Source organism: Macaca nemestrina, chromosome 3 (assembly GCF_043159975.1).
Source record: "Macaca nemestrina isolate mMacNem1 chromosome 3, mMacNem.hap1, whole genome shotgun sequence".
Classification (NCBI taxonomy): Eukaryota; Metazoa; Chordata; class Mammalia; order Primates; family Cercopithecidae; genus Macaca; species Macaca nemestrina.
Window position 1 is genome coordinate 46282729 of NC_092127.1, and position 22497 is coordinate 46305225.

The 22497-nt window shown below is 36.3% G+C and overlaps 1 protein-coding gene and 1 non-coding gene across 2 annotated transcripts in view; both read right to left on the reverse strand.

Annotated features, from left to right (window-relative positions):
* LOC105493299 (ubiquitin specific peptidase 38) overlaps positions 1 to 22497 on the reverse strand; it is a 37326-nt gene that overhangs the window by 11458 nt on the left and 3371 nt on the right. Inside the window, exons 3-7 of the mRNA XM_011760843.3 lie at positions 14919 to 15048; positions 12827 to 12928; positions 7205 to 7363; positions 4546 to 4739; positions 166 to 259 (exon numbers count right to left, since the gene is read on the reverse strand). Coding sequence (XP_011759145.2) covers positions 166 to 259; positions 4546 to 4739; positions 7205 to 7363; positions 12827 to 12928; positions 14919 to 15048 — 679 coding nt within the window. The remainder of the gene's footprint in view (positions 1 to 165; positions 260 to 4545; positions 4740 to 7204; positions 7364 to 12826; positions 12929 to 14918; positions 15049 to 22497) is intronic.
* LOC139362472 (U6 spliceosomal RNA) lies at positions 324 to 430 on the reverse strand. The gene has a single exon (XR_011621584.1). It is a non-coding gene; the product is annotated as a U6 spliceosomal RNA (small nuclear RNA).

Sequence of the window (22497 nt, forward strand, 5' to 3'; positions counted from 1 at the left end):
AGATATTTTAGGCAGTATCTCTTTAGCATTTCTAAGTGTATTTGTTGTACGGATGAGATATCTATTATATTATTTCATCAGTTAAAAAGGTTAGGCATAATGTAAAGTTTAATGAATATTACCACACAGTTAACATAAACCTACTATACACACAAACACACTCACCTGTGTATGAGCCAGAAAGGCAAAAAGATGTTGTAATTTTTTCATTAATGAATTGCACCCATTTAGATTTAAAGATAATACTTGTCTCCTGAAACTGAAAGAGAATATAATGATTTATGTATATGTGTGTACACACACACATGCATTTTTTTTTTTTTTTTTACATGGAACGCTTCACGAATTTGCGTGTCATCCTTGCGCAGGGGCCATGCTAATCTTCTCTGTATCGTTCCAATTTTAGTATATGTGCTGCCGAAGCGAGCACACACACATGCATTTTTAAAAAGCTTTTTTTATTTTTTTTGAGACAGAGTCTCCTTTTGTTGTCCAGGCTGGAGGGCAGTGGCGCAATCTCAGTTCACCGCAACCTCCACTTCCCAGGTTCAAGCGATTCTTGTGCCTCAGCCTCGAGTAGCTGGGACCACAGGAGGTGCGTGCCAACGTGCCCAGCTAATTTTTGTATTTTTTGTAGAGACAGGGTTTCACTATGTTGGCCAGGCTGGTCTCGAACTCCTGGCCTCAAATGATCCGCCCACCTAGGCCTCCCAAAGTGCTGGAATTACAGGCATAAGCCACTGTGGCCATTTAAAAGCATTTCTTAAAAGCTAAAAGCAAGTTAGTTCAAGAATTTATTGGCCTAAGGCCGGGCGCGGTGGCTCAAGCCTGTAATCCCAGCACTTTGGGAGGCCGAGACGGGCGGATCATGAGGTCAGGAGATCGAGACCATTCTGGCTAACACGGTGAAACCCCGTCTCTACTAAAAAATACAAAAAACTAGCCGGGCGACGTGGCGGGTGCCTGTAGTCCCAGCTACTCGGGAGGCTGAGGCAGGACAATGGCGTAAACCCAGGAGGCGGAGCTTGCAGTGAGCTGAGATCCGGCCACTGCACTCCAGCCTGGGTGGCAGAGCGAGACTCCGTCTCAAAAAAAAAAAAAAAAAAAAGAATTTATTGTCCTTAAAGTAAAACTTCATTTACCTATGGCCCTTTTCCTGAGGAAGTTACCTATCTAACAGTAAAGAAGGAAGGGAAGGATGACAATAAATTAACACTTACTATAAAGTGTGCTAATGGACTATGTGCTATCATATGTTATTTCTATTTTCTGGATTAGCAAATAGAAATAGGTTAAGCCATTAATTTATAACATAAGTAAACAACTTAAATTCTTTCAAATCTTCATGAAATAAAAAAATATGCTGTCATTAAAACACATTATAAAGTTAAAGTCATTCAGAGTACAGCAAGGGAAAATGATAAACTACTTAAAAAAAAAAAAGTAAAGGGACAACTGGGTATCCATCTGGTAAAAAATGAAGTTACATAAGATTATACACCATCACAGATACCACAGGACTAATGAGCTAGATATAAAATACAAAACTACTGAAGTACTTAAAATAAAGAAAGAAGAAATTTAGAGGATAAAGGCCTTCAAAAGTCCAGATGCTATAAATGAAAAGTAGAAGACTGGGACACATAAAATAAAAAAATTATAAATAAAACACCCCACAAATTTGAATTGTGACTGGAAAAAAGCATGTAGCAAAGGATGATCATCCAGAGTATATATAAATCAACACGAAAACAAAAAAGACCCAACAAAAAGATGTACAAGGAAAAGAACAGGTTATTTGGAAGAGAAACACAAATGAATGAAGAAAAATAAGAGGAAAAAAACTCTATAATGAGCAGCGATATGCAAATTAAAAGAGGCATTTTTCTTCATATTGGCAAAAAATTAAAAAGGCTGATTTGCTGCTAAAGGTACAGGGTCTAGGTACAATCTTATATTCGTATCATAGTTTAAAATGCTACAGCTTTTCTGGAGAGCAATTTGAAAGATATTCAAAGGATATTCAAAGATATGGAGGATATTCAAAGAAAAATCCTCTATATCTGTATAAGGGCAGAGAGATGTTAATTATAAGCAAAACAACCTACTATTCATCAATAGGAGCATTATTAAAGGATTATTTATTAAATACTCGTTTAATTTAATGAGTATTTAATAAATAAATGATGGCATACACATTTACTGGGAATGACACGGATCTGTATTGCCCCAACATGGGAGTATTTCAAATACAAATTATTAAATGATAAAAGCAAGTGGCTGGAAAAGAATACATAAATAGGATTCTCCGCAAATTTTCTTTAAAAAAATGCATTTGCTTTCATATTAAATACAAACATGCAACTGTACCAAAAAAGGTCTGGAACAATGTAAACTGTTAACAAAATTACTTTTGGAAATGGGAATATCTGCTTTTTATTCTATATAAAATTTAATTATTTTTAAACTATGAAGAAGAATTCATATATTACTTAAGAAATAAAATGTGCTGTCTTCCTATTCAGAGATAATATTATTGGCCACTGTTCAGCAAAAGATAACCTTTTATTTGCTCTTGCTGTTGCAACTGCTTTGGTTTTCTGTTTTCTCTGTCATCTGTAAAAGGAGATGTCTGGACTAGATTACCTCTGATGGTAAGACGGGGATTCTTTTAGTCTTATGCCTAGTATCACTTGTGTCTAAAGATATATCTATTTTCTAAAAAAAAAAAAAAAAAAAAAAAAAATTCTCACAATTCCAAATATAAACAAACCAAAAAATTAAATGCTAAACGAAACCAAAAACACCTGAGTGCTGGTATTATAATCTGGGGCCCAACAATAAAATAAAGCGAATTCTACATTTCTTTCTTTCTTTTTTCGTGAGATGGAGTCTCGCTCTGTCACCCAGGCTGGAGGGCAGTGGCGCGATCTTGGCTCACTGCAACCTCTGCCTCCCGAGTTCAAGTGATTCTCCTGCCTCAGCCTCCTGAGTAGTTGGGATTACAGGCACGCGCCACCATGCCCAGCTAATTTTTGTATTTTCAGTAGAGACGGGGTTTCACCATGTTGGTCAGGCTGGTCTCGAACTCCTGATCTCGTGATCCACCCGCCTCACTCTCCCAAAGTGCTGGGATTACAGGTGCAAACCACCGCGCCTGGCCAAATTCGACATTTGATAGTTTAAGATTCCTCTGGGCAGGTGTAACAACTTGGAAAAGCTTAGAACTCAATTTGTAAACCTCTTTGGGCAAGTTCTGTGAATACTTTATTGGTATTCAGGAGAAAAATTCAGTCATGTTTTTGTCTTCAGGAAGAGTTTATCATTATTTTGTACCTTTGCAGATAGCATTCACATAACTAACAACTTCTGATTTCCTATTTGCTTAGGTGCAAAAGAAAACGGATTTGAAAGAAAATTCTTAAGAGGGGAAAGAAACATGTCTGTTTATACAGGTGTTCAGCAATTATTGCCCTAAGGGTAGAGCAGAACTTAAACTTCTTAAACAGCAACAAAGTTGTTGATCTGACAACAAAATACCAACGGGCAGATAAAATTATATATGACTTCCCTCAAAACACATACAGGTTAAAAAAATTTTAGTCTCACAGTTTAATAAGAGTGAAGTACTCTAGCACACTTAAACTCTTTGGAATAGGTGCAATCAATCCTTCTTTTACACTGTTAAAAATCATCAGAGTAGCTGGGCGCGGTGGCTCATGCCTGTAATCCCAGCACTTTAGGAGGCCGAGGCAGGTGGATCACGAAGTCAGGAGATCCAGACCATCCTGGCTAACACGGTGAAACCCCGTCTCTACTAAAAATACAAAAAATTAGCTGGGCATGGTGGCGGGCACGTGTAGTCCCAGCTACTCGGGCGGCTAAGGCAGGAGAATGGCGTCAACCCGGAAGGTGGAGGTTGCAGTGAGCTGAGATCGCGCCACTGCACTCCAGCCCAGGTGACAGTGTGAGACTCTATCTCAAAAAAAAAAAAAAAAAATTAATCGTCAGAGTAATTTCTTTAACGTGACATTTAAATGCAATGAATAATAAGCAGAATTAATGTTACCTTTTCTTTTTTTGAGACTGAGTCTCAGTCTGTCACCCAGGCTGGAGTGCAATGGAACGATCTTGGCTCACTGCAACCTCTGCCTTCTGGGTTCAAGTAATTCTCCTGCCTCAGCCTCCCGAGTAGCCAGGATTACAGGCGCCCGCCACCACACCCGGCTAGTTTTTGTATTTTTAGTAGTGATAGGGTTTCGCCATGTCGGCCAGGCTGTTCTTGAACTCCTGACCTCAGGCGATCCACCGGCCTCGGCCTCCCAAAGTGCTGGGATTACAGGTGTGAACCACCACACCCAGCCTAATGTTAACATTTTCATAGTTTCTGAGCACTAATAGCAATTTCATTTCTGAATAAGGCAATAAAAGTTAACATTTATGCCATTTATATGGAATAATGTGTAGACAATTCTATCATCTTATATTTCATCAGCATGCATCAACCTCTACAGTTAAAATGAAAAGATTCAAATTTAAACTTACTCTGTGGCCATAAACAAGGCTTGTATAACACTGTTCATATAACATGTATTTCCTAGGTTAATAAGACCTGTTTTCCCAGTTTCAGATTTTCCAGAAAGTCTAGACAAGCAAGATGCCAAAGAATTGGATTGAGAAGTCCAGGCACTTTGATTGAGAATTAACTTAATCTTCTCTTCACTGGGCTTAGGAAAATCCTACAGGCCATACAGAAGAAAAACAGTTTAAAAGTAAAGTAAAAATTATTTTTGTTGTTTAATTAACAGCATTAAGATTCTCACACTGACATTTGAACTTTCTTTCCCCCCACTTAGTTTTGAAGTAACTGGTAGTACTTGGCTAGTCATCAAAATATCAAATTTAACTGTATGGCAAAAATAAATACTGTCTAATAACAGAGTTTATCAAGCTGAAAAATACTCAAAAGCTGGAAATTCAAGTCGCATTTGAACTATTTATGTTCTCTACACGCCAGCAAAATGTTTATAAAATAAAACTTTGGGGTCAGAGAATAAACTGCAGTGCTATTCAAAGGCAGTAGAATGAAGACTTAAATTTTAGCACACAGTTAAACATAAGCAAACAATTTGTTTTCAAATTTTGTAATAAAAATGTCTCCTTTTCATTAAATACTAATATTTACTCAGTATTAACCCTTAGAAATAAAATCACAAAGTAATTAATAAATGAGAAATGAAAGCATCTATGCACAATGACCTTTAACTTTAAGAAAAATAAAACTTAATCTCATGTTACCCATACAGAAAATTATTACCACATACGGATTTTTCTTATCAACTTGGTGAAGTATGAGATAACATTTCAAGTGTAAATTATTTCAAGCATGAACAGAGCACTGGAGAGTTAAGGGAAGTTGGTAAAATCATTAGGGCTTATCCGGACTGCTATTAGCATCTGGCACTTAGACCTTAGCAAACAAACATTTTCTAAAGGAGTTTCAATCTTCTAATTTTTGTTGTTGTTGACAGCTAAGAGTGCTTTCTTTGGGCTTAGAGCGAGCCCCTTGTTTCTTCTGAGCCTATATGAGTTATCAGAATTTTCAACATGAAAAACTCTGATGAACTAAAGAATGGCAATCAATTAACAAGTGCAGCAACTATCATCTATGGATCCAGTGACAATGTAGAAAGAGATTAATATTACCATCAAATCCACTCCACAATGCTCCTCTACATAATTTACTTCTGAAGTGTCAAAGTGTCACACCAGCAATATACATTAATTGCTTAACAGTCTGTTTTCTGAGCTCAACCAAAATAAGTTTGATTTAGTTAATGATACAGTAAAAAGAACTGTTTTTAATCCATCTCAGATACAGAAGTAAAGATAAGACCTTTATATTGAAATTCAGATCTCAAAAAAACAAAAAACCACCAATAGGATTGATTTCTAATAATTTCTGATTAAGTTTGGCTGAGTTCAGTTCTCCAATTCTTTTGCTATACACTGATTATGCAGTAAGTTTACTGAGAGGAAAGTATGTTTATTGTGATCCAGTCTTCAACACAAACAGAAGTGCTTTTTAGGCTAGGCACAGTGGCTCATGCCTGTAATCCCAGTACTTTGGGAGGACGAGGATCACTTGAGCCTAGGAATTCAAGACCAGCCTGAGCAACACAGTGAGGCCCCTTCTCTACAAAAAATAAAAAATTAGCCTGGCGTGGTGGTGTGCACCTGTAGTCCCAGCTACTTGGGAAGCTGAGGCAGGAGGGTCACTTGAGCTCAAGATGTAGAGGCTGCAGTGAGCCATGACCATGCCATTGCACTTCAGCCTGGGCAACAAAGCACGACTGTCCAAAAAAAAAAAGTGCTTTTTAGATCCATTTACATATAAAATTGAAACACAGTATAACTCCACAAATAATTCAAGTAAAGATTCTAAACATTGATGAACAGTCCACAGCAAAAATATAATTCAAAAAGAGGTCAGATGCAGTGGCTCATGCCTGTAATCCCAGCACTTTGGAAGGCCGAGGCAGGCGGATTACTTGAGGTCAGGAGTTTGAGACCAGCCTGGCCAACATGGTGAAACCCTGTCTCTACTAAAAATACAAAAATTGGCCAGGTGTAGTGGCAGGTGCCTGTAGTCCCAGCTACTCAGGAGGCTGAGGCAGAAGAATTGCTTGAATCCGGGAGGCAAAGGTTGAAGGCAGCAGAAATTGCACCACTGCACTCCAGCCTGGGTGACAGAGTGAGATTCGGTCTCAAAAAAAAAAAAAAAAAAAGAATTAAAAAGGGGAAGAAATCAAAGTCAAATATTTTATTAAACTCCATTTCCTGTATTCTAAGACATACTCTACATATACTTTAACACTTCTAATATTGGGGTGCAAATCTGATGCACGCGTTAACGTAACATTCCTTTTTAAACAAATTTCCCAAAAAGCTGTTATAAATTTAAAGATATGCCTTATAATTGATGACACTGCAGAAATGAAGAAATATGGTTATTAATTTAGAATGGTGACAGCAGCCAAGAAAGCAGTTACTCCCTAAACATAAATGAAACCTGATTCTAACTGCATTTTTCAAACAAAAAGCACATTACCATAAAATCATAAATTGAGTAGCTGGTTATAAGAATGTTTCACCTTACTAATATAACACAACTCCACAAATATTGGTACAACTATCATCATACCTTTATTGCTTCCAGAATAGGTTCATAGAGATCTGGAAATCCAGAATAATGATACATCATACAGTGTATCAATTCTGTTAATTGTACTAAGAAGGCTGTACTGGAAGGCAGACCATCATTTTTGAAAGAATGAACCAAATTAACCACATGAGGAACAATCTGAAGAGAAAAAAAGGATAAACAGTGCTGACTTTATACAAATTGGTAACACATTCTCTAGCCTAGAAACAGAATACAAACAATATATGATCGGCAAATACTTTTCTGTATGTTCAGTCACAGAGTTTTTTTTTTATTAAGTTAAACATTTCTAAAATATCAAGGTAAGTCTAGTTTTCGAAGTCACATATGACTGTAATCCCATATATGACCCCTCTCCTCATCCTTACACACCATCTAAAACATAAACTAAGGCATAAAATAGGAATCTTAGTCATTGCTGCCATTCTGAAAAACGCTGTAGGTTGAAATTGTTAGGGTTATTATATTTATCAGATCATTCAATGGGAATAAACGTTTGAAAAACAATCCTAGAATTAGCTAAAGAGCTCCATCTAGTGTGAATTTAAAATTTTTTACTTGAAAGAATTAAAAGTACACTGCACATTAAAGTCTACTTCAAGAAAATCTTTACATGTGTAACTAACATTGCAGCTCAGGTAATAAGATTACTTTTAGATAAGCACAGAGACCATGCCTTACGTTAGAGTGGCTATTCTTACTAACAAATCCCATTTCCCACCCTCCAAAAGATGAGATGGTTCTAAAAATAAAGGGCATCAGAAACTTCTGTTAGTTTTAAAGAACTGGGGCTAAAAATAAAAGTGAAATCTACAATGATCATTGCTCATAAACATATAGAATATTGTTAATATTGATCATCAGCACAACCATCTTCTTTCATTGTAAAATTAAACTAAAAAGTCAATCAATCCAGAGCCAATCATATCTTTAGGAGGTTATTAAAATGAAACAACTTCTATTTTACAGACATGGCTCTTTCCATTAGCCTGATACTATATTTTTTCAATTAATTTTTAATTATAATCTGATACTATATATGTACACTTCTTATGGTAAAAGGTATTTTCTGTTCTATTTCTAGAACATTTTGGGGTTGCTAACTCATGGTAAAAAACAAAGTTATAACTCTATTAGGGTCATACCATCAAACAGAAATAACAGCAATTATAGTAATAATTCATCAATTCCCTTTCCTTCCCACAAAAAGAACAATCATAGTCTTACAACACAGTGCTATTTCCATTCTGCTCTGTCTTGCTTTACATTTGTGCTTAAATCACACTGTAGCTTTTGCACTACCTTCTTTTATCTTACCTCCATCACAGGCATTGATGTGACCATAAAACTACCAGTTCCTAGTGAGTTCATTCTATTGCTATCACCTTTACTTTTCTAAGCAAATATGAATTACACTTCTGTCGCATAAAGCCACATTTCTCAGATATTCTCTTGCTAAAAGTCAGAAATCTAAATTATTTTGTTTTCTCAAAGGTGAAGGGAGACAGAAGAGGCAAAAATTTTAGAAGTGATTATTAAATTAATAATTTCAAATCTGTCAAATTAGATTAGGTCTTTGTAATCAGGTTATATGGTTGTCTATTAGCATATCCTAAATGGTCAACATTATCACGACATGGAAATAAGACTTGGTCTTTCACAGTTATACAAATAAACTTCCAAGCAGGCTATTATCTTCTAAATGTGTGAAAGTTGATTTTTTTGAATAAGTGAAACTAAATGTTTTTTGACATTATTATAATACTAAAGTTTTTGAGGAAATGTTTAAAACTTATTTAATTAGAAGCTTTGATTTTTTTTCTTTCTCCATTATTACTATCTGCCATAGTATCTGTTTAAAATAAATTTATTCCACTGGGTAAAATGCGTGAGAAAAGCAACTTGACCCGTAACACCACATATTCTAACATCAACCTTGGTTTGCCCTAAGATATTCTCAATGTATAATGAACTATGATGCTGATTCCAGATTATTGCTCATACTTAGCAACTCCTAAGCCCAAGTTCTTTAGTGAGTTATTTGGAGTTACAGGTGATCTAACTGCCACATTACCCACTACGAGATTAAGGAATGTCCTCAATGTGGGCAATAAACATTAGAATGAATGATAAAGTTGTATCAGAGAATCTCCTTCCTAGAAATTTGGAAAACATCTTGAGTTGATTTTTGTATATGGTGTAAGGAAGGGGTCCAGCTTCAATCTTCTTCATATGGCTAGCCAGTTGTCAAAGCACCATTTATTGAAGAGGAAGCCTTTTCCCCACTGCTTGTGTTGACAGCTTTGTCAAGATCAGATGGTCATAGGTGTGCAGCCTTGTCTGTGGAGTCTCTCTTGTGTTCCATTAGTCTATGTGCCTGTTTTTGTACCAGTACCATGCTGTTTTAATATACTACTGTAGCCCTGTAGTATAATTTGAAGCTGGGTAATGTGATGGCTCCAGCTTTGTTCTTTTTGCTTAGGATTGCTGTGGCTACTCAGGTTCTTCTTTGGTTCCATATGACTTTAAAATAGTGTTTTTTTGGTTCTGTGAAGAATGTCGTTGGTAGTTTGATAGAAAGAGCACAGCATCTATAAATTGCTTTGGGCAGTACGGCCATTTTAATGATATTGGTTCTTCCTATCCATAAGCATGGGATGTTTTTCCATTTGTTTGTGTCTTCTTGATTTCTTTGAGCACTGTTTTGTATTTCTCATTGTAGAGATCTTTAACCTCCCTGCTTAGTTGTATTTCTAGGTATTTTATTCTTTTTGTGGCAGTTGTAAATGGGATTGCCTTCCTAATTTGGCTCTTAGCTTGGCTGCTGTTGGTGTATAGGGATGCTAGTGATTTTTGTACATTAACTTTGTATCCTGAGACTTTGCTGAAGTTGTTTATCTGCTGAAGGAGCTTTTGGGCTGAGACTATGGGGTTTTCTAGATACAGAAACATATCATCTACAAATAGTTTCACTTCTTCTCTTCCTATATGGATGTTCCGTATTGCTTTCTCTTGCCTGACTGCTCTGGCTAGAACTTCCAGTACTATATCGATTAGGAGTGATGAGAGAGGGCATCCTTGTCTTGTGCTGGTTTTCAAGGGGAATGCTTCCAGCTTTTGCCCATTGAGTATAATGTTGGTTGTGGGTTTGTTACAGATGCCTCTTATTATTTTTAGACATGTTCCTCTAATACCTAGTTTATTGAGAGTATTTAACATGAAGGCAGGTTGAATTTATTGAAAGCTTTTTCTGCATCCATTGATATAACCATGTGGTTTTTGTCTTTATTTGTTTATGTGATGGATTTGTGTATGCTGAACCAACCTTGTATCCTAGAGATGAAGCCTACTTGATCATGATGGATTAGCTTTTTTGAAGTGCTGCTGGGTTTGGTTTGCAAGTTGAGGATTTTTGTATCGATGTTTGTTACATCAAGGATAAGACTTAAATGTAAAACCCCAAACTATAAAAACCCTGGAAGACAACCTAGGCAAAACCATCCTGGACATAGGAATGGGCAAAGATTGCATGACAAAGACCCCAAAAGCAATTGCAACAAAAGCGAAAACTGACAAACGGGATCTAATTAAACTTAAGAGCTTCTGCACAGCAAAAGAAACTATCAACAGAGTGAACAGACAATCTATGGAATGGGAGAAAATACTTATAAACTATGCATCTGACAAAGGTCTAATATCCAGCATCTATAAGGAACTTAAACAAATTTACAAGAGAAAAACCCAATTAAAAAGTGGGCAAAGGACATGAACAGATGCTTTTCAAAATAAGACATATATGCAGCCAACAAGCTTATGAAAAAAAGCTCAATATTACTGATCAGCAAAGAAATGCAAATCAAAACCACAATGAGCTACCATCTTCCTACCAGTCAGAATGGCTATCATTAAAAAGTCAAGGTTCAAAAAAAAGGGGAACACTTATACACTTGGTGGGAGTATAAATTCATTCAACCATTATGGAAAGTACTATGGTGATTCTTCAAAGAGTTAAAAGCAGAACTAGCATTTGACCCAGCATTCCTATTACGGGGTATATGCTGAGAGGAATATAAATCATTCTACCATAAAGATACATGCACGTGAATTCACTGTAGCATTATTCACAATAGTAAAGACATGGAATCAATCTAAATGTCCACCAGTGACAGACTGGATAAAGAAAATGTGGTACATATACACCATGGAATGCTATGGAGCCATAATAATGAGATCATGTCTTCTGCGGGAATATGGATGAAGGTGGAGGCTATTATCCTTAGCAAACTAACCCAGGAACAGAAAACCAAATACCCCATGTTTTCACTTGTAAGTGGGAGCAAAATGGTGAGAACTCATGAACACAAAAAAGGGGACAATAGACACTGAGGCCTACTTGAGCGGGGAGAGTGGGAGGAGATAGAGGAGCAGAAACGATAACTATTGGGTACTTGGTTTAATAACTAGGTAATGCAATAATCTGTAAAACAAACCCATGTGACACGAGTTTACCTATGTAAAACTTTCACGTTTCCTTGAATCTAAAAGTTAAAAAAATGTGGAAAACAAAGCCTTTTCTCAAATGTCTTACACATGATTGTGCCTGAAGACAAGGACAAATAATTGATGTTTTTTTCTTGGAAGACTTTGCTAGTACACCTGCTATCTTAGTTCCAGTTTTGTTTTCTATTATACATATATATATATATATATATATGGTTATTGCTTGATGATTAAACTCACCAAAATTAGGGCAATTAACTGCAGAAATCACTCATCCTAAGTGGTAATCTGTAATGTAATTACGTGCTAGTAAGGTTTACTTACTATAAAGCCTGTGGACTTTCCTTCAGTGGAAATGAGACATTGAGCAACCTATGTAAATATATTCTAGATAAATAAAAACAACTGGAATTCTGAACTTCATTAGTCTCCTCTGACGTTTGTTATGGTGAATCAGTATTCCTAAGATTTTTCCATTGTGGGTTTATTGACAATGAGTTTCTAGTCCTATAAAACAGGATTAGACTTTGGAAGAATTAAGTAACCACACAAAGGCACTGTTTTCCTATGATGCCCTACGGTGGTAAATGGACAGTTGACCAAAATTACAATTTGTCATTTCTCATCTGCAGTAACTGATAATCAAATAATTGAAATCAAATAAAAGCCAATGATTCAGCTGGCTTAAAGTGGCAGGATTCTAGATGTATTTCAAAGGTCGGTCAACAGGATTTGTAGGATGTAGGCTGAGAGTGAATGAAAAGCTTGCAAAAACTGGCGTGTTTTCATACTTTCAAAATTCTAAAGCAGTGCTTTTCAATCATTTTAATCCTTCTATACTGTTCATTTGTGCAACAGACATCCATCAGTGACATCTTCCATGTGAACAGTTGTTGCAAGTGGAGTAGTCTGAATAAGACACGAAAATATATTCTTAGAGGGAAATCTCACAATCTCATTTTCTAGGAAATCATAAAGCTACATGAAAACAGATTTGGGACTAACTTGCAATATTTTTACTACATAAAAATGTGACTCAATATTAAACTAAATTTTCAAAATGAGGCTTTTTCAAAGTAGAAAGCTTATGTCACAACTTACCAAATGGAACGCCTCTGGAGAATGCTGAAAGCTAAGCAGCATGTGAGAAAGAACTGCAAGAGCACCAGGTCTCACAAGAGGAAACCAAAGTCGATTAAAAACCTTCAAAATAAGACAAGACACCACCTTAAGAATTTGTAGGAAAATCATTAATCCAACAGTGGTTATTTTCTTAGAGCTACAAATTACTTATATGAATGTCCCCTTCCTGGAAAGTTCTAACAAAACTTATGTAATTAAACTTTGGGAGAAGGATGAAGTGAGGAAATAACAACATGACAGAGATCAAGGGTAATGTAATTGGCCTAACCCAATTGTTAAAACTCCCCAACGAAATAAAAATTTGTCAAATTATGTTTACAAGGCGATAGCTCCCGAGTCCACCATTCATTCAATTCACTCAATAAATATTTGTTAAGCACATACTATTACTTGTCCTAGTTCTAGGAACTAGTGCTACAACAGTGGATCGAAATTAAAAAAAAATCTCTATCATACAGGGTTTACCATCTAGAGGGTAGGTAGAAACAATAAAAAGTAACACATGGTGGTAAGTGTTATTAAGAAATTTAAAGCAGGATATGATGAATAGAGAACGTTGTGTAGCAAAAAAATCTGCTGTTTTACATAGTGTTCAATAAATGCCTCATGAAAGAAGTGATATCCAATTATAAAACTGAAGGAAGTGAATAAGCCTTGCAAATACCTGGGATAAGAGCATTATAGGCAGGGCAAACAGCATTGCAAAGGCCTTGAGGCCTTCAGGCTGGTGTGCTACAGATGAAGAAAAAAGGGCAGTGTAAGTGAAGCAAGAGACCGAGGCAATAACAGTGGGAGATGGGACTAGAGAAGAAGTGGGCCAGAATACATAGGACCTTGTGTGATAAGTACGGGGGGCCAAGAACAGGAGCACAAAGGCTGCTGCAATCTTGCAGCAAGGGATGATGATGTAGGATCAGGGTGGTAGGATTCTGTCTGGATATATTCTAAAAGTGGTGTCAGTAGAATTTGTAGGATATGGGCTGAGAGAGAATAAAAAAAAAGATAAGAATAGCTTCAAGGTTTTTGGTTTGAGCAAGCGAAAGTACAGAGGAGCCTCTAGGTCTGGGAGGGAAAAATCAGGAGTAAAATTGTAGATAAAGTGAATCTGACATTCATGTAAAGACAGATGGATACATGAATATGGAGTTCAAGGAAGAAAAATGGACAAAAAATATAAATCTGGCAGTCGTCAAATTAGAGATGTTATTTAAAGCCATAGAACACCTATGCTGTGAGTATGCACTGGGAAGAAAATGGACCAAAGACTGAACTGTAAGGCATTCTAAAAGTTAGAGTAAGTACAGGAGACTGATATGCCTGTGAAGGAGGACAAAAATCAGGAGAGTATAATGTCCTGGAAAAAAGAGGGAGTGATTGACTGTGTCAAATATTGCTGACAGGTCAAATGAGAAGAGGCCTGAGAAATGACTTGTGAGTTTAGCAACACTGGAAAGCACTGGTGTCAAAGGTAATTTTGGTAGAGTAATGGTGGAAAAAGCTTGATTAGGTGGACCCAAGAGATAATGGAAAGAATGTTTTTGTATTGGATATTTGAAAATGAAAAAATTATTTTAATTACTTATACTTTTTTTTTTTTTTTGAGACAGAGTCTTGCTCTGTCATCCAGGCTGGAGTGCAGTGGTGCTATCTTGGCTCACTACAACCTCTGCCTCTCAGGTTCAAGTGATTCTCGTGCCTCAGCCTCCTGAGCAGCTGGGACTACAGGCATGAACCATCATGCCCAGCTAATTTTTGTATTTTTACTAGAGACGGAGTTTTGCCACATTGGCCAGGTTGGTCTTAAACTCCTGGCCTGAAGTGATCTGCCCGCCTTGTGCTGGGATTACAGGGGTCAGCAACCATGCCCAGCGTAATTACTTATATTTAAATGACATTTAAAACAATTTCTAAAGCCTTTTCAAAACTGTTACTCCAAACGAACCAACAATAACATACTCAAAATTAGATGCTTTCAAGGATACCACCCAAAGATAAAAATACTGATTTTACGAGTCTATATATTCTAATAGATTTCCACACTCCCACTTACCAGTTCTATTTTCAGCAAAGTAACATCTATCAAAATAGTAAACTTCTGGACAGCTGCCAGTCCTTTCAGGAGTGCAATTACCCATGTATCCACATGCTGAGCCAATGGCCAGGATAGCCAGTCAATCATTCTGAAATTGAAGGAAAACGAAACAATCATTATTGAAAATATTTTCATTTAGTTAGAGATAACAAGAGTTACAGTAGATAACCACTCACTTTGTTAATAAATATTTACTGAATTTGCTGGGGAAAAGCACTGACCAAGATGTAGAAGTGAATGTAACAGGTGCTTGTTCTCATGGAGTTTCCAATCTTGTAAACTGATAGTTTCTCCTATTCAACATATTTCCATAAAAATAATTTCCGATAAATTATTTTGCATAAATGCAAAACTTAAAATTTATGCTATATAGTGGCACAGGTTAGGTATTCCTTATCTGAATTGTTTGGAACCAGAAGTGCTTTGGATTTTCAATTATTTGCATTATATATTTACTGGTTGGGCATTTCAAATCCAAAAATTTGAAATCTGAAATGTCCCAATGAACATTTCCTTTGAGCATCATGTCAGCACTCAAAAAGTACTGGATTTTCAAACATTTCAAATTTGGGATGCTCAACCTGCATCAAGAATTTATTAGGCAAATTTACTCTAAAAAGAGCAGCCAAAATGTAATCTGAACTAAGATATATGAATATGAACCAAGATTCCTCCTTCCTGGTGAGTATAGTCTAATACGAAATGTACTGTTTAAAAAGCCTATATTTTGAACTGTGAAAGAGGTATCTTTATCTTTTTCAAAATCCTACTATACAAAGACAACAAAAAGAAACTTCAAATATATAAAAGAGCACTAAGTCTGTAAATATTGTAAAGGCCTCATTTTGCACTAATGGGTGCTTTTCTTGAGTACCAACCCAATTTAGTGGAAAAAAAAGAAAGGATCTAACAGAGACACTCCCTAAAGTTAGAGCTCTACCACAACGAAGATTGATACAACTCTTTCAGAAAGCAACTGAAGGATGGGCACGGTGGCTCACGCCTGTAATCTCAGCACTCTGGGAGGCCAAGGTGGCTGGATCACCTGAGGTCAGAAGTTCAAGACCAGCCTGGCCAACATGGTGAAATTCCATCTCTACTAAAAATACAAAATTTAGCCAGGCATGGCAGCACATGCCTATAATCCCAGCAACTCGGGAGGCTGAGGCAGGAGAATGGCTTGAACCCGGGAGGCGGAGGTTGCAGTGAGCCGAGATCATGCCATTGCACTCCAGCCTGGACAACAGAGCGAGACTCCGTCTCCAAAAAAAAAGAAAGCAACTGAAGCAAATGTTCATATAATTTGACCTAGTAGTCCTATTTTTGGGATTATATACTAAGAAAATAGAAGGGGGAAAAATGAGTTTTTGAAGCCAAAGTGACTGGTTTAAAAATCTCAATTTGCCATTTATTAGCTAGGGGACCCTAAATACCTACATAGGTTATTTAACCTCTCTGTGTCTGTTTCCTCACCTGTAAATTATACATAAACATGTTTATTTTACAGCACTGTTGTGAAGATTAAATGAATTAATCTACAACACTGGAAATACTGTGAATGCCCCTTTTCCACCAAATGTTAATACACGTGGCAATAAATAAATACCTTGATTGTACAAAATGCAAATATAAATACTAAGGACATAAATACATTACTAAAATAACAACTACTATGTTAAAAAGACTAACATCTTTTTTCTTTTTGAGACACAGTCTCGCTCTGTTACCCAGACTGGAGTGCAGCAGCATTACTTTGGCTCACTGCAAAGTTCGTCTCCTAGGCTCAAGCGACCCTCTCTCCTCGGCCATCTGAGTAGCTAGGACTACACAGGTGTGCACCACCACAACTGGCTAATTTTTGTATTTTCTGAGCTGGGGTTTTGCCAAGGGGGTTGCCTGAGCTGGTCTTGAAATCCTAGCCTCAAGTGATTTGCCCACCTCAGCCTCCTAAAGTGTTAGGATTACAGGCGTGAGCCACTGCGCCAGGCCGAAGGACTGACATCTTCATTGATACGGTTATTTTCACAACAATTGTGTTATATAACTATCTACATTAACACTGGAATGTTATTTTTATTAAGGTTTTTGCTTTTAAGATTAAAATGTCCATTCGGATATTAAGAGTGGTCCCAGTCCAAATGCAGCTTAACTACAAGTTATGTGTATGTTCCCTCTATTCTCTACACAAATTCTATTTCTTTTCTTGTTTTTCTGGCCTTTCCAGCAATGACGGTTACAAGTCATTAACGTAGTCCTTGACAGCTATTCCATATCTTCCAATTATTGTTGGAGTGATTCTCATAAAATGTTGTGGCCATTCTACTTATACAGAGTAGCAAAGCAGAGACACACTTGCATTTGTGTACAGAGGACATTCACTGTAGCACTGTTTATGGTATAGAAAAACTGCAAACAACCTAAATGATTGTCAATAAGGAAATGTTTAAAGATACTATGGTACTGATACTATGGAACACTATATAGAGCTTGAAATAATAAGATAGATGTACATGAATCTATCCATAAGGAATCTAAAATGGAAAGAGCTGAGAAATTGTTGAATTAAGATGGAAAAAACATACCAGTGCAGTTTTTTTAAAAAACAATTTTAGTTTAAAAGAAAATCATGTGAATACATATATGTAAATATGGACATAAAAAAGATGTAATCTAGAGGCAGGGTATGTGTGAGTACATCTTGGCTCTGTGGATTATTTGCATCATGGGAAGTCACACTGTCAGAGAAGAACCAGACAGGGCTCACCAGAATACAGGTCTCAAGGCCAGAACTCCCTTTGGCTCAGTCTAAAGAGAGTACTGAGAGAGGGTGAGAGCACAGAGAGTAGAAAATTCCACTTGGCCGTGGCTTTTCATTATCCTTCATTACTCAGCCAGCCTTTTTCTCATCCTTTCCATTTCTGCCTTTACATCTCAAAAGCTTCCATTCTTTACCTTATTTCATGTATGCCAATCTCTGGACCACCTATAAATAAACTTCGTATCAGATGTTATACAGATCAGAAGCTGCTGTGGTCTGAATGTTTGTGTCCCTCCAAAATTCATATGTTAAAATCTAATCCCCAATGTGTTGGTATTAAGAGGTGGGGCCTTTGTCAGGTGACTAGTGACTAGGATTAGAGGCTGAAGGGGGCACCCCTGCTCTTTCTGCCATGTGAGGACACACAGAAATCTCCATCTAAAGGAAAAGGCCCTCACCACACACCAAATCTGCTTGACCAATTTCATGAAAAAAGAAAAAACAAAAAAGTAATATGGGATCTGAGGGAGACACTACCTAAAGTTAGATCTCTACCACAATGAAGATTGGTACAACTCTTTCAGAAAGCAACTGAAGGCTGGGCGCCGTGGCTCACGCGTGTAATCTCAGCACTCTGGAAGGCCAAGGCGGCTGGATCACCTGAGGTCAGAAGTTCAAGACTAGCCTGGCCAACATGGTGAAACCCCATCTCTACTAAAAATACAAAAATTAGCCAGGCATGGTGACCTTGGATTTCCCAGCCTCCAGAACTGTGGGAAATAAATTTCTATTGTTCATAAATAACCCAATCTAAGGTATTTTTTTACAGTAGCCCAAACAGACTAAGTCAGAAAGCATTCATGAAATAAAGATTTGTGTATTATATAGCAGGTACTGTGTTTGGTGCTGAGAATATAACAATAAGGTATGGTTTCTGTCCTTAAAAAGGGAAGAAAAGTTAGGAAATTTGTCAACAAGCACACAATTATCAAATAATAGTACTGGCATTTAAACTAAGCTCTGCCAGGACAGAATGCCATGTTTTTTTTTGCCACACTTTAATTATATTCCAGTTCTGTTTCAATTTGATTGGACTTGCACATGTCTGTTTCCTCTCCGGTACAGGCAGGCACTGCAGGATAAACTATTTTTATGGTTAACTACAGGAATCTTATCCACCATGTATCAGTGATTATCAATTTGAATTCTAAGGACACTTTCTTTTAACCCTGGTATACTGATTTAATATCTTACTATTTAAATAACATTTAACTATATACTTGTTATTTACGTACTCCACGACCTATCTCCTCCATTAGATTGTGAGCTTGACAGCAGTAATCTCTCATGTATCTTTGGATTCCCAGCACTTAATGCCTGGCACTGAGTAGGAACTCAAATTTATTAACTAAATGAAAGCATTTCTTTATATAGCTAAAGAAAAACACATGTAACTTTAAAATCGTAACAGTAAAACTGGCAAAATTATGAAAGACACCATAATCGTTTTGGTTTAATTGTAATTTATGGAGAATAACACCAATTTCCACTTTTACATGGCAGCTTGCGGGCTATAGGCAGCCTTCCCTTTTATTTGTCCCAATGTTTTAAACATTGGGAAATTTCACATAGAAAACTGGATTTCAGGCTTCTTTTGAAAAATCAAACAAGACTGGATTCCAATTTCCTTGTATCAACAGACAACTGGAGTTCATGATCAGTTTTCTCTTTTAGAAGGTACTTATGTATCCCATTTCCTATCACTTAACTTATACTTGGCCTATTTCATATTTTAATGTTACCTGTTTGGTCCTGGTATGGTATCTAGCTTTACATTTGCATTTCTATGGATTATAGAAAATGACTGTAAACATGATCACTGCTATGTTTGGGAAAGTATAGTGCACGGGGAGGTATAAAGTGGGAGGAGGATGGTAAAAATAAATATCACTATCCCTTTCAGTTACATTTTCTACATAAGAGTAATTACTTCAGGTAGATTATGGGTAAATAGGATCACGCAGGCTATACTGGAAATGTAATACAAAAACTGGGTACAACTCCCCATAGAAAAAAGTAGGTAAAAATTAATTTCCAAATATATCTTGAAAAAAAATTCCTAAATTGGTTACTACAACTGTTTTTGAAGAGGCTTGAAAATTAAGAGGACTGAATGCCAAGAAGTGGAATATGAATTCAACTTAGTAGGTGGTGGAAGTCACTACAATGTCTTGATTGAAAGAGAAAAATCAGGAGTCCAGATGATTAAGATAAGAAAAGTCAGTCACTGCTAGCAAAAAGACAAACTAAAAAACTGTGCAACGAGGAAAGCCTGATTTCTTCAGGGCAGTGGGGATAGAATAAGTGTCATTTTAAGAAATGTCCTAAAGAAAAAATCCAATGGACTTATTCATTATGTTAATCAAAGGGAATGAAAGAAAGGATGGAGTTGAAAATTGCTTATAGGTTTGTGACCAGATATCTAGAATTAGTGTCAATTTAAGTAAAAAAAGAGAAAAAAATAAACACCAATATCAGGCCATGAAGATAAGTTCTGCCTCTAAGAGAGTGGCCCTACGTGAGAAACTTGACTACCCTGGTTTGTGTCTTCATGGGTGACTATCTCATAACCGGGAGCCAGATTTAAGTTCAAATACCGGATTCACTGTTTATTACCTGAATGAGCTTGGGTAAACAATTTAACCTCTCAGTTTCCTCAACTATGAGATGGGGCCAATAACAGTACCTATTTCAAAAGACTGTGGTGAGTATTAAATAGTTTATGTCATGTAAAGAAAATCTGCCACTATTACCCTATGCAATGAAAGTGATGGACCAACTAATTTCTAATTTCACTTCCTGCTGTAAAATCTATAATTCTCTGCATCTGTTTTACTAGGAGGAAATACAAGTTATAATGCATTCATCCCAAAGGGAAAGACACTTTAGTGCTGTTACAGTCACACTGACAAAAGTGTGCTGCTGCTTAAATAGGGCACAGAAGGAGTTACATTATGAAGAGATGAATAAGGTAAGAGTTTCTTAAGAGTAAATGAACAACGAAAACTTTACATAAAGACTTGGAAGTCAGCCACATACAGATCAGAACTGATAGTGATGATAATAATGGGAAGGAAGAAAATAAAAAGAATAGATACAGAAAGAAATTCCTAACAGTATGGTGTCAGATAAGAATTTCAAGAACAATGAATACAAAGATATCAAGGAGATGAGAATAAAAATACATATTATCAAACACAGCAAGGGGGATCATCATAAATTAAAAGCAATGGGGACAGAGGTCACACAACAGGAAAAACATTTACATAAGAGTTTTCTCATACATACAAAGCACTTTCACAAATTTCTGAAAGTCAAAGAGGAAATGAACACTATGAAACTGGAAGTAAAAGTTACAGATAAATTGATTCAATTATGTTTAAGAGCACAAGAAGAAAGGAGAAATGCTAGAAGAGGAAGATCTTTTTAAACAATGAAGTGAAAAGGGGAATAAGGTGGAGAAAATCAAAGTCCCTAGAGTTTGTGTTATAGAGAGTGAAGTTAGTACAAATGCAGCTGAGAACTCAATATGAATACCTCAGTTTATATGTTACCTTATAATAATAATTTTATAACAGAAGCACAGAAACCCTTTTGTCCAAATCCTTATACTGTATTTAAATGTGCTTAATATACACACACACACAGGAAAAGAATTAAAAAACAAAAACAGTCAGGTATTTAATAAGAACAGGAAAACACAAAAAACTCAATTAGAAAAAAATAGTCATTGAAATAAAGAAACTCAGTAAGTAAGCTCTACAGATGAGCACCTTTGAAGAGAAAATTAGTGAACTATAAAACAGTATTGATATTCTTCCCCTCAGATATCCACAGGTTTGCTTCTTCACATCCTTCATGTCTTCACTTCATGGTTACCTTAGTGAAGACTTCTTCAGCCATCTTATTTAAAATTGCAAACCACTTCCCCACAATCTGTCCCCCTTCCTGTCTACTCCTATCCCTCTTTCTGTCTGCTTTTTTTCAAACATGTATCACTATCTAATGTACTAAATTATTTTACTTATTATATTTAATCAAATCAAAAACAAATTCAATTTTAAGATGCATAATTAGCTTATGTACCACCAAGGCAAGAAAAGTCATGCCAATTTAACTAGGACACGAATGACTGGGCATTTCTACATTTAAACATCTTTGAAATTAGAAGACATGTTGGAATCAATGAAGTGTGTTATTAAATTACTGTCTGCCTCCCCAAGTAGAACGTAAGCCTATAAGGCAGATATTTTTATCAGTTTGTTTGAGGACATTTTGAACACTGCCTGGCATTCATGGTAAGTACTCAATAAGTGTGGTTTGAATAAATGAATGAATGACTGAATAAAAGTGCCAAAGTGCTGAGAAGGGCAAATAATATTAAGATTATACCTAGAAATGTAAGAATAAAATTATAGAACATTAAGGATAAAGAGAACATAAAAGTTTCCAGAAAAGCTGACTACTCACAAAGGAATGAGTCAGATTGACAGGTGACTTCCCACCGGCAACAATAGATGCCCAAAGGTAATACAGTATTATTTTTAAAATGCTAAGAGAAAATGGCTATCAAATTAGAATTCTGTATCTTGCCAAATCTGAGAAACTGATTTAAAACTGAGAAAGAAAAAAAATACAAACAGGCGAAGGCAAACAGTGTATTACACACTGAGCCTGGTTAAGAGAGAAAGTAAAGTGTATACTTACTAAAGAAGAAAA